General features: G+C 48.9%; 2 protein-coding genes across 2 annotated transcripts; one reads left to right on the plus strand and one right to left on the minus strand.

Moving 5' to 3' along the window:
* Positions 1-279: 279 nt before the first annotated feature.
* CSTL1 (cystatin like 1) lies at positions 280-7,266 on the plus strand. The gene is made up of 3 exons (XM_016211924.2): positions 280-498; positions 6,369-6,482; positions 7,183-7,266. Exons 1-3 carry the CDS (start codon positions 280-282, stop codon positions 7,264-7,266), a joined length of 417 nt encoding a protein of 138 aa, XP_016067410.1.
* Positions 7,267-8,577: 1,311 nt separating this feature from the next.
* On the minus strand, positions 8,578-11,428 carry CST11 (cystatin 11). The gene is made up of 3 exons (XM_016211958.2): positions 11,204-11,428; positions 10,487-10,591; positions 8,578-8,661 (listed from the first exon to the last, which is right to left on the minus strand). Exons 1-3 carry the CDS (start codon positions 11,426-11,428, stop codon positions 8,578-8,580), a joined length of 414 nt encoding a protein of 137 aa, XP_016067444.2.
* Positions 11,429-12,366: the final 938 nt, after the last annotated feature.

Here is a 12,366-nt window from a genome sequence, read left to right on the forward strand (position 1 = left end):
AGGTGTTTAGAAATTACGCTTCTCTGAAACACCAAAGAACCAAATGGGTGTGGAAAATGATCTCACCTGGGAGTAGGTGGGACAGCCACGCAGAGAGATTTCTCTGGCTGGTCCTTCAGTCAGATGGTGGGCAGGGCCTTGGGAGGAAGAGGTCCAGGTCTCAGTCTCTGTTTAAATGCAGGCAGCTGTCTCCAGGAAAGTTTGCATTGGCGAGGGCTGTCGAGGAACAGTGAGCCAGCCTGAAGGTGCAGTGGATGGGAGGTTTCTGGAGCTGCAGAGATGGGAGTTGAATGCTGGAGAAACCCTCTGCTGCTGTTGGCTGCCCTGGTCCTGGCAGTCAATTCGGGTCACTTGCAAAGGTGGGGAGGCTTCCAGGAGAATTCCACGAGCAAGAAAAACATCAATTCAACGCTCAATTTTTTCATTGAAAACTACAACAATGTGAGCAATGACACCTACTTATTTCGAATAGACAAGCTACTTCAAAGTTATACACAGGTTTGTGCCTCGGTTTCTCTGGATATGGGCAGTGTGCCCATTCTTGCCCACTTTTTATATTGAATTTATTGGGGTGACACTGGTAAACAAAATGACACCGGTCTCAGGTGCATAATTCTATAGCACATCACATCATCTATACACTGTGTCGTGTACTCACCACCCCAAGTCAAGTCTGCTTGCATCACCATTTATTTCCCTACACTGTCCTCCACCTCTTCCTTCTCGCCTCCCCCCAGCAATCACCACACTGTTGACAGTGTTCTCTGTTTTTGTTTTTTGCTCAATCCCTCCACCCCCCACCCTTTCCCCAACATGTCAGCCTGCTCTCTATGAGTCTGTCTCTATTTTGTTTGTTAGTTTATTTTGTTCATTAGATTCCACATATGAGTGAAATCATATGGTGTTTGTCTTTCTCTGACTGGCTTATTTCACTCAGCATAGTGCTCTCCAGGTCCACCCATGCTGTCGCAAGGGTAAGATTTCCTTCTTGGGGATATGGTGTGGCTCCCAGAGAGAACCAAACAATAGTGTCGCCAAGTGGAGAGTATCTTTACTTGGAATGGGCAAGCTTTAGAATGATTCAGACCCATTGCCTTAGCCATGCTTCCAAAATGCTAGTCCAAGTACTGGAGTAAACCCCTGAGTCTGTTATGCTTAGTCAGAAGCCAAAATGTTCCCCAAGGTTATCAACTGTCCTCCTTTGGGAAGACTTGCCTCCCTGGTCACCTGAGTTGGGTACTTTAGGTGTGCCCCTTGTGTGGTCTGTGTGTACTGTCCTGTTGTAGTTAAGCCTTGGTTCCTGTTGGCACATCACTGGGAGGGATTGACACCCCCCCCCCCCAGTAAATTGGCTGCAAAGACTGCCTGCGACTACAGTGGAGGAGCTGCTTGCACGGTCCAACCCCACAGAGCAGGACTTTCTTCAGTGGGGCTTTGGTGCCTGCTGAGGCTGCACCTTGAGTGTGTCTGTCACTCGTGCAGGTAGTTGGGTTATAATCTGGTGTGGTCTGAAGTGGTCCACCCTGTGCACCAGCTCTGGGCCCTCCAAGGAGGTGCAAGGTCAGCCACCACCTGTGACCCTGCCTGGGTCCACCCAGCATGAGCTACAGTGATCTGCGGATGAGTGCTAGTTTTGCTAGACTTGGAGGTGTCCTGAAGAGGCCAAAATGTGAATTGAGGCTGACTGTTGCAAGTGCTAGCCTTGGGGCCACTTAACAAGATGTACAGGGTGCGCAGAGACCAGATACTGCTTGTTTGAGAGATTTTAGGAAAGTCCAAAGCGTGAGCCAAGAGATGTCATTTGCATAGAAAAGCCACTGGAGACAGCTCAAGTGGGTCCACAAGTTGGGTGGAGCCGGGTCTCGGGGAATCACCAGGGCAGGGTGACCAGTGTTAGCCAGGCTGATGGAGATGCAGGTAAGGCGCCTGCCTGCCGGCTCGTTGGGAGAAAGGCTCAGCAAAGGAACAGTGAATTCAGTTCCTCCTCTGATGTCCCTGTTGGCTTTTGAGCTGCTGCCTCAGGACTGGAGCTCGGAGCAGGTGAGTCTAAGCCTGTGCATGGGCTTTTTAAGAGGAATGCCTGGGACTCCAGCATCCCTCTGTCTCGCTCAGCCACAATCCCTGGTGGTTTTAACAGCCAGAAGCTATGAGGACTTCTCTTTCTGCCATTGAAACCCTGGGCTGGGGAGCCTGGCTCCTCAGGGGGATCTCCACAGCCAAGATATTTCTCCTGATTTTTAACCACCATATGTGGGTGTGAGACCAGTCCGTTTCACGCCTCCAACCTTCCTACCAGTCTCAATGTGGTTTCTTCTTTATATCCTCAGTTATAGGACTTCTGTGAAGCTAGATATAGATAATGGTTGTTCTATAACTTAGCTGTAATTTTGATGTGGTTGTGGGAGGTTCCAAGTACTGCATTTACCTGCCCCATCCTCTTGACCAGAATGTTTTTGTTTTCTTTAACAATCTCATTTGGCAAAATATAAATGTCCTCTGTAGGCTCCCCTCAACAATAATATTTCAGTGTCCAGGGTTGTAAAATCTAAGTCTGGACTTTCTAGCTATGCTCTACAGAAAACAGGAATTATACAGAGGGGTTTTTTTGGCAGGAGGAGACCAAGGGGAGTAAGGGCTAAGCTTCAATCAGATCATCTCATCTTCTCTTGTTTTGTGTGTGAAATTTTCTGATACCAATTGAAGGATGGTAGAGAAAGAAAAAGTTATTTGAAAACCACTTCTGTTTGTCTAACCTCCCCTCAAGGTCAGAGAGTAATGTTAAAAACAAAAATTTTAACTTCCGTCACTGAAGGTCTGAAAGTGCTAGCCCAGAAGAAGAGTGGCCTTGAGGCGTGAGGTCAGTCCAAACCACCAGCAGGTGGCTCGGTGGGAAAGACTCACATGTCCACGGTTTTGGAGTTTGTGAGCATTTCTATACATCAAGTGGAGGAAAGGGAAAGAAAGATGTAAGCCTTACGGAAGAATTTACATTAGCTGTAGGCACAGGGGAGGGAGAAGCTGAAGCGGGCCAGCTCTGGAATAGGTGCAGAGTCCGCAAGAAGAAAGCCATTCCCGTTGTTGGGCTGTGGGCAGAAGTCTGGAAAGCTCCATGTAAACAATAAGTGGAGCCTCCTGGACTTTGATGATGCCTGGCTAAAGTAATCTGTAGAAACAGCCGCCTGGAAATTAATTCTAAATGCCAACAGACGTAGAAGGAATGTGAGCTGACCTTCAGCCATTAACAGATGAACAATTCTGTCTCTCTTCTCTCTTTGACCTCTGTAATTTAATTTAGAACATCTCAGAATTTTCTCTTTGTCAGTAAAGTATGTAAATTAGATCAGAGGCAATACTGTATCTTAGTTCACTTAACACGGTTAAGAAAAAATAACTGCCTAGAGCAGTAATTTTCAACCTTTTTCATCCCATGGCACACGTAAACAAATTAGTAAAATTATGAGGCACATCAGAAAATATATTTTTTGCCAATCTGACCAAAGTTAGGTATAATTTTGATTCATTCACATCTGATGGCTATTGTGTTGGCTGTTGTAATTTTTGTTGATAATCTAATAGAAAAGAGGCCAGTGCCCCTGACTAAATGGTCAGGTAATTGATTTTTGTTTTTTTTTAATCCTCACTGGAGGATATTTTTTCCATTGCTTTTCAGAGAGAGAGAGAGAGAGGGAGAGAGAGATAGAGACAGAGAGAGACACACAGAGACAGAGAGAAACATTGCTGTGAGAGATAGACATCTCTCTGAGAGAGACACATCGATTGGCTGCCTCCTGCATGTGCCCCACCAGGCCGGGGATCGAGCCTGCAACTGAGGTGCGTGTCCTTGGCTGGAACTGAACCTGGGACCCTTCAGTCTGGGAGCCGATGCTCTAACCCCTGAGCAAAACCAGCTAGGGCTGGTATTACATGTTTCAAAAATTCTTTTTTTGTGTGTTTTTTTTGTTTAAAATTTAAAAATTCTTACAGCACACCAATTGAAAATAGCTGGACTAGTTAGAGAGGGGCAGTGGGAACAGGAGGAAACAGCCAGGGCAGGGGGCAGAGAGGGATGGGCAGTGTTAATGAGACACAAATGGGCTCACGTCACAAGGCTCAGGCACCAGCTTGTTCTTTCTTAGTCACTCACCTGCCACAAAATCGTGGCTCATCAAGGCCAAGACCATTGAGGCGACTTGGCCACAAGGTGGCAGCCCTTGAAAAAGTCCTTGCGGATGTTGGTCTGTTCTCTTGCCTTCCCAAGGATAAATCTGAAATCCCAGGAGACCTGTCTCGTGGAATCAATCCATTGTCATTAACAGTTACCCCTGAAAGAGTTGTCTGAGAGCAAACTTTTGATGTCGTTCAAATGGATGAATTGACAGAGTGAATATACCTCTTGGTAGCTGGGTGATTTGGGGCAAGGATCCCTGGGCATCCCCACAGCTGTTACTGCATGATTATGTTTGTCCTAAGACAGAGGGATACAGGAGGTGGCACCTTCTGGGTTTGACAGCCAGATCCTCCTAATCATGGGATCTTGGTCAAGTGCCATCCATACTTGGCAGGCCTCAGCTTTCTCATCTGCCAAATAGGCAGAATGAGGGTAAAGCAGACTTATGAAAATATTTGTATTATGATTATTTCTATTGTAACTTAACAGTCAAGTCTCATAATGAGTAAGAACACACTACATTCACCAGAGTGTTAGTTAAATTCATTGTCAATGTTTCAGTTGCTTCATACACACAGAATGTGCTGAAAGTCGATTCTACAGTGCTTGGCACAAGCCCTGCGAGACGCCAGTACTTGGATGAAAATGTCCCTTGAGCTCAGGAGCCCTGCATCTGAGGTTCTTCTCTTAGATGCAGGGACCAGGATGGTGATACTGCCTCAGGCCTCTTCCCTCGGCCACACTGCACACCTTGAGGTTTTCTAGGGGTGCTTTCCTCTCAGGGGCCGTCTAAGCACTCACTCCCTCTATCACACACCAGAGGGTCCAAGCCTTCTTATATGGTTGGCCACTGCATTTGGACAAGGAAGCAGGATCTTCTAGGAGCTGCTCCCCTCACCAGGCAGAACTGTCTAGTCCACACAATTATTGGGAAATACAGCCCAGTTTTCAATCATGTATTAGTTTTCATGTATTAGTTTCACTCTGGGTGTGGGGCTTACCCCCCACGAAGGGCTTTCCTAGCCTGTCGCCCTTGCGTCTTCGGATCTCACCCTTGAACTCGAGTACTACAAGAAGACAAATCACAGCAACAGCAAGTGGCTCCTAGGTGTGTTCTCCATGGTTCACATAGCCACCACTTACATGCATTTTTGGAGGAAATTGGCACTATCTTCCCATTTTCTAGATGAGGAGACTGAGATTCAGGTGAGTGGAGGGACTTGCCCAGGGTGGTGGAGTTGACAGGTTATAAAGCCAGAACTTGAGTCCAACTCTTCTGTCTTCTGTTCTCACACTCTCCCAACTCCATTGCTGCTTCAGAGGATGTTCCCGACACTTGCTAAAACATTTACTAATTCATAATACGTAGTTACTTTGAAATGTATTCTGTGCATTCAGTGAAATGCATGCATTTCTTAACCCATACGACAGCTCCTTCAACAGGCATAATTATCGTCTATACTCTGTAAGGGAGGAAACCAAGGCTGCTAGGCATTTGCTCCAGGCCATAGCGTTAGTGTACAGAGAACACATGCTTCAAATCAGTTCCATGCGTAAGCTTACGGGTTGTTTTTTTTTAATTAAAATTTTTAATGTTGACATTATTGCAATTGTCCCTCTCTGCCCCCCTTTGCCCACCTCTATCACTTGGCCTTCACCAAGCTATTGTCCCTGTCCATGGAGTACACTTACATGTTCTTTAGCTAATCCCTTCACCTTCTTTATCCAGTCACCCCAACCAAAGTTCCTCGAGCATCTTTATAACTGTTACTTTGAACTCTATCTGATAAATTACTTGCCTCCATTTCATTTAGCTCTTTTTCTGGAGTTTCCTGCTGTTCTTTCACTTGGGGCTTGTTTCTTTGCCCCCCCAATTCGGCTATCTCCTTATGTTCGTTTATATGTTTTGGTAGGACCGCTATTACTCCCTGTTTCGATGGGGTGAGGCCCACCTGTGCCTGTGGTACTGAATCCAGAGCAGAGCAAGGGAAGGGGCTGGGCACGGGCTGGGCACTGACCAGGGGCCTTGGAGCTGCTGTGCGTCCTCAGGCTGGAGGGGGAAGAGGGGGCTGTGCTTTGGTGGATGGGCCAGACACAGGGACGTGGTTCTGGGACTTCCCTCTCCTTTCTAGCCTTCCCTGGAGAGAGCCGGCAGCTGGAAGCTCTGAGTCTAAACTAACAGTGCTGTTGTTTGCTGCAGCTGACCACAGGAGTGGAGTATCTGGTCACCGTAAAGATTAGCCGCACGAAGTGCAAGAAGAACGGCACAAAAAGTGATTCGTGCCCCCGTCAGAGGGAGGAGAACTTGAAAAAGGTGTGTGGTAGCAGTCACCCCAGAAGCGACGCCTAATCAAAGGGAGGAAAGTGAAAAAATTAAAAGTTAACACACATGGGACACTGGCAGCTTTCACAGCTGTGTGGATGGGGCAGAGTGAGGGCACAGCCCTGGGGCTGCTGAAGCCATCGGAGGCACTGGGGGAGGAGGAAGGCTCTCTAATTGGGCAGTGCCCCCACCCCGGGGCTGGCATAGGCCTGGTCGCTGGCCTCCAGGTTTCCTGGCCCACTCCTGGCCTCCAGGGGAAGCAGCATTTTCTTTCCTTGGGGACATTACTGCAGTCTCGGCTTGCACTCCTCAGGTCCCTGAGGATTGTTGAATTGCCCACCCTTTTCCTGGTTCCTCTTGGTGGCACCACCTGCTGGAAAATATGAGAGTCTCCCTGTGCCTGGGTACACGTGCCCCAGGACTAGGGGAGGAGGAGGGCTTTCCTGACATGCTCTGTTGAGGTCCCAAGTAGCTAGGCAGGGGGACCCCAGGGTGGTACTCCTGTTCTGGGCCTGGAGCCCCTTCTGCCCCCCACCAGATGCCTGTGAGCAGATTCTCCCTGCCCACATTGTCAGTGTGCAGCCTCAGTGATGGCTCCAAGCTTCCCAGTAAGGGTCTCGGGGCAGGAGCTTTGGGCTTGCCTTCAGAAAAGATTTCCCTGAGAGCGGACTGTGTCTTTCTCCTTCCACAGAGTTTCATTTGTGAATTTTTGATGTACACTCTGCCCTGGATGAACCATTACCAGCTTTGGAACAGCTCCTGTCTGGAGGCCTAAATGGGTTTGTGCAAAGATCCTTGGTGAAACCTTAGATGGCCGTGTTGTGCACTTTCTATGATAGACTCTGGAAGGACCCCATCGCCCTCAGCAGGGTCTCACGATACACACACTCACACTCACACCCACTCACACATGTACATACACCTGCACTGACTCACTCACACACGTATGGCACTCACACATACACTCACATAAACCCAAACGTACATGCACACAGACACGCATATTCACTCATGTCCATAAACAGTAGTCTTTAGAGGGCTGGTTCAATTTGAGCAGAAGGTTGTTAGGTATTTGGAGGACTCTCATTATTTTTTCTACTTCAGCTCATATCTCTGAGGATCATCCTGACCTCCGGCCCAAGCTTGAGGGAGCTGTTTCTTCCCAGTACACATACAACTCTGCAACTGACACATCTTTTTGAGCGTGTCCAAGGCCCCCTTGACCAAGCTCCCAGGATCAGTGATTCACTAGGATTCCCAGGACTCCCATAGAGTCATACTATACTCATGGGTGAAAGGACAGAGAGTGAAATCGGTGGAGGGAGGAAGCAGAGTGGAGGGATGAGCCTGGCAACTGTGTTTAAAATCCCGAATCGCGCTGTTGGGTGGGTGATGCTTAGTCCCCGGGTCCTACTCTTTCCCACTGTGGGGCACACATTTTCCTTGTCAACTCCAGGAGAGGAATCTCTGTGAAGAGAGCTGCTCTGGTCTACTCTTGCTGATGCTGGGGGTAGAAGACCAATTCTAGAATTTGGGATAAGAAAGTGCACTTGCCTATAAAAATAAGGCCCATCTCCCAACTTAGTCCTTACCGGCAACAAAGGCCTCTTGTCTTTTTTAGTTGCTTGCATTATTTCTCCGTGTTTTGCACTTTTGACGAGAAAGGGGACACTCTTAATTGGACTCCTCAGAGATGCCATCATAGGCCGTACTTGCCAATATCTAATGGCTGTCCAATTTAGTAACTTAGAGCTCCTTCCCTCTTCCCTCTCCTTCTTCCCCCTTTTCCCCATTTTGTTTTAAAATCTAAAGAATCCTACTTGATGTGAGGGTGGAGTTGAAGCTCTGCTATCACGCAGGTTATATAGGCTACAAGGCCAGGGATTACTCATATCACCTCATTTGGACCCAAAAACTGCCCTGGCCCAGAAGACCTTCAGATTATATTATTATGAACTAAAGAACTTGGGGGGAAATAGAATCATACACATTAAGAACATTAAGAGGCTGGGTGGTCAGATGTTTATTTTCCATCCTGGGAATCACTGCTCGTTGCAGGAGCCCACAGGCGTGGGCTCCAGGACGCCTAGCCACTGGTGCAATTTTTCTTCAGAATTTTGTACTTTTCAAACCAGGGAACAGCAAACACTGAGTAGAAGCACTCAATTTGCTAAAATAAAAAACCAAAATGAATACTTAGAAAAGATAACATACAAGGTGAAAATTTCAAAGGGGAAAGAAGACGATAGAATACCGGTGGGAGGTAAAATGACACCACCTCGCTTCCAACCCAGATACCGTTGGCTCTTTACTGTGATTTTAATCTCTTGATAGTGTTAGAGCTGAGGTCATCCCAAAAAATCTCCTTCTATGTGTGGTTAAAATTGGAGACTAGAAATAAAGTGTCCAACCCAGATATATGCACCGATTGTTTTTCCTCTTCAGTTTTACTCGTGCATTCTTTACTTCACGCTTTTTCTTACTTGACCTGTACTGGCTTCATCCATCCACCTACCCATCCATCCCCTCGTCCATCTCTATCCACCCTCCTTTCCCTGCATCTAGCCTTCCTTCCTCCCACCCTTCATGTACCCATCCACCCACCCATCCATCCACCCACCCATCCATCTCCATCCACCCTCCTTTCCCTCCATCGAGCCTTCCTTCCTCCCACCCTTCATGTACCCATCCATCCACCTGTTCACCACACCCTTCCTCTCCTTCCCTTGTCCCTGTTCTCTCTCAAGGTGTTCCTTTACTTTTTAACCTCCCTCTTCCCCCATAATAAAACAAAATCAATAACTGAATTTTGTATATTATGGTTTTTTAGTGTCATTTTGTTTTCCTGCTCTTCATTGGAAAGTCCAGGCTGGGGGATGAGGGGGGGTGGGAGGTTCACCTATACATTTACATTTTTCCTGAAATAGAAATCAGAATACCAATTCCACCAATTAAATTTGTCACATCAATAAGATCCTCTAATTTTACTTTACTGTTATCTTCAATTACGTTTTTCATAGATTTCATGATCTTCTCCAGGGAAGAACCAAAAAAAAAAAGTCTATTTTGCTAGATTTTGAAGGATTATCTGTGAAGAAAGAGTGGAGGGAGCTCCTGATAACACGTTTCTATGATGAGAATACCCAGGCCATTATAACTTGGGTCACCATATAATTTATGAACCGGGACATATTGTAAGCAAACGGGGATGCCCTTAGTGATGACACTAAGAAGCTAGGTGTAAATCAGGACTGTTTCAGGCAGGGCGGGACACATAATCATCCTCATTTTAATTCATCTGGGTAAAGAGAAGTGATTTGCAGGGCTTGTAGGCTTGGAGACCTTTAAGGCCCTTATGTACGTGGGCCCATCCTGACTGGCCCTGCAGCTATGATGACCTTTCCAGCCTCCTTTGAATGTGACAACACTGGGTGGGAATGAAGCATATAGGGGACCAAGCCACTGTCTGGGGAGGTGGCTCCTCAGCAGATCACATGCATACAGGTTTGACCTCCCTTACCCCAACCCACTCCTGCCACCGTTAACCTATCTCTGAACTCATTTTCTTATCTCCTTTCCCATTTTGCCTCCAACGCTGCTGGATGAGGGGAACAGAGGCTGGCAGCCCAGTGATTTTGTGTTAACACCAGGCTGATGTTCAGAGCGTCATCAGGGCACCCCAGTGAGGGGCCACTGGCCACTAAAATAATTAACTGCTTCTCTCACTATAGCTCAGCCACCTAGCTTCCCCTACATCCTTTCAACCTCCCCATTAGTTTTCCAGCAACAAAGGAGCAGTACCTACCAGGCAGGACCTGGGTCACTCTCGCCTTCACGACGCTGTTGGAGAAAGCTGGTGTTTGTCACCCTGCTTTCTTCTTAAGCAAGCTTAAATAAACCCTCAATAATTCCACCGCACATCATCCTAAAACCACAGGCAGACCGACTCCATTGAAAGTCAGATCATTCTGAGTTAACGCGCTTTCACCCAGTACCTTGTAAAGCTCCCCTTCCTGAAAGGTGCAGTTCTGGGCCTCTAGTCTTTCACAGGTGGTTCGCCGCATCTCGAGGTTCACGTGGTACTCCATGTGGTCAGTAACCTGTGGGAAGCAAGTGGCAAGGAGAGAAAGGATTTCTTCTCCTCTGTAGCTTCTGGGGGTGGGAGTGCCACAGCCGGAGGACCTCACCCTGGACAGAGGGGTGGGCCCCTGTCTCCCCTAGCTATCTGACTCCCATGCCTCCTTTTGTCATTCTAAGAGAACTCATAGAAACCATTCTGCGGGCACAGCCACCCATTGGAAACCCCAAATGATGCCAATTATTCGGGTACAGGACTGCAAACTTTGTCCACAAAGGGCCAGAGAGGAAACATTTAGGCCCTGAGGGTCATATGGCCTCAGCTGCAAGTACTCAACTCAGCAGTTAGAGAGCAAAAGCAGCCCCACGTGACATGACACTCACGGCGTGTGGCTGGGAACCAATGAATCGACTTCCAGAGGCCGTAGCAGGCGGATTTGGCCCTTGGGCCGCAATGTACTGACTCCTGGGGTTGGGCACCATTTAAGTGACTTCACTTGAGCCCCCTACGCTTCTCTTCAAACGCCCACCTCACACTAAATGAGGCTGAATGTCATGCGAATGGACTTGCTCCAAAGTGCCAGCAGTCCCCTGGCACGGGGCACGGGGAAGGGAGCGGGGAGGAGCCCGCTGACCTGCTCCTTGGCCTTCAGGACGCGCACGATGCGGAAGCTGTACTTGTCCTTGCTTTCCTTGTTGAACTCACTGGTCACGAACTGCATGGCAGCGACCACATAGCTCTGTGATGCAGCCACTTCTTGGACACTTATGAAGGTTTTCCTCTTTATTTGGTAGGTGAGGGCCACCAGGGCCACCAGAACGGCCAGTAGAAGCTGTGGGGCCAGCCAGGGTCTGGCCATTGCCCCTCAGCTGGGGGGGAGTAGGAAGAGCTCCCTCCTCGCCCTGCCAGGGGCCGGCTGGTTCCCACTGACCTGGCTGGCCTGGCGGGATTTAAGCACCCTGCACCCCGTGTGGACGCCCACAGTGGCCCTCCCGCTTCCTCTCCGTCCCCAGCTGAACCTGAGGAGCAGGGGAGATTTTGCAAGGGCTGGCGAGCTCACTCTCACTTTCTCACCTCCCCACGCCCGCCTGCATCCGCTCATGCCTTTCACACGTACGCCCGCACTAGCACCCATCTCTCCTCTTTTGGGGGTTGCCCTCTCAGCAATGGCCCCTCTCCTCCTGCTGTCCCTGTGTTATCTGGGTGGGAGCCAGGCCAGGGGCCTGTGTTCCCTGAGCTCCCCCCAGCTAGGGATGTGGGAGGGCGCGGGCGGCCTGGAGCAACAGGAAGCGCTCCAGACACAGGATGCTGGGTCCCAGGGCAGTGGGGCATGAACAGGTGAGCCGGGGACCCTGCCACATCCTCCCTGTCCTCCTGACCTTCCCTCTCATTTTTTCTTATCATCCTTCCCCACTTCTCTGGCTGACCCGGACACAAGGTTTCCCTCTATCCCAAACCTTGGCCTCTCCCTCCGTGTTAATAATTCTTAACTTTGGGGTGTGCATGGGCCCCTTGGAGAAGCCGACGTGCCCAGAAAGCAGAGGATGTGCTCTGCACGGGAAGCAGGCTCCACTTGCAGATGTAATCATGCTGTGGATTTATTTTCACTGCCCACTGTCCTCTTGGGTGGACACGGCTGTGCTGTTTGTCCCTGGGACCTTTTACAACGCTCTCAGACAATACACATGGCCTCAGCCCAGTAACGAAGGTGCTTCATGTGGGCAGTAACGTCTCCAGGTTAGCAGAGCTGTGAACCCCCAGAAGCCTGCGTGTCACCACCATGGGCTAGAGGACCTT

This window comes from Miniopterus natalensis, chromosome 7 (assembly GCF_054644295.1).
Source record: "Miniopterus natalensis isolate mMinNat1 chromosome 7, mMinNat1.hap1, whole genome shotgun sequence".
In the NCBI taxonomy this organism is placed as follows: domain Eukaryota; kingdom Metazoa; phylum Chordata; class Mammalia; order Chiroptera; family Miniopteridae; genus Miniopterus; species Miniopterus natalensis.

Bases quoted from the DNA above. Each gene is read 5' to 3' on its own strand.
- CSTL1 (XM_016211924.2), top strand. From the start codon at position 280: ATGGGAGTTGAATGCTGGAGAAACCCTCTGCTGCTGTTGGCTGCCCTG. The intron at 499-6,368 runs GTTTGTGCCTCG...TGTTTGCTGCAG, and splicing joins TACTTCAAAGTTATACACAG to CTGACCACAGGAGTGGAGTA. The intron at 6,483-7,182 runs GTGTGTGGTAGC...CTCCTTCCACAG, and splicing joins GGGAGGAGAACTTGAAAAAG to AGTTTCATTTGTGAATTTTT.
- CST11 (XM_016211958.2), bottom strand. From the start codon at position 11,428: ATGGCCAGACCCTGGCTGGCCCCACAGCTTCTACTGGCCGTTCTGGTG. The intron at 10,592-11,203 runs GTCAGCGGGCTC...TGCTTCCCACAG, and splicing joins TCCTGAAGGCCAAGGAGCAG to GTTACTGACCACATGGAGTA. The intron at 8,662-10,486 runs GTACTGGGTGAA...TTTTTATTTTAG, and splicing joins AGGAAGGGGAGCTTTACAAG to CAAATTGAGTGCTTCTACTC.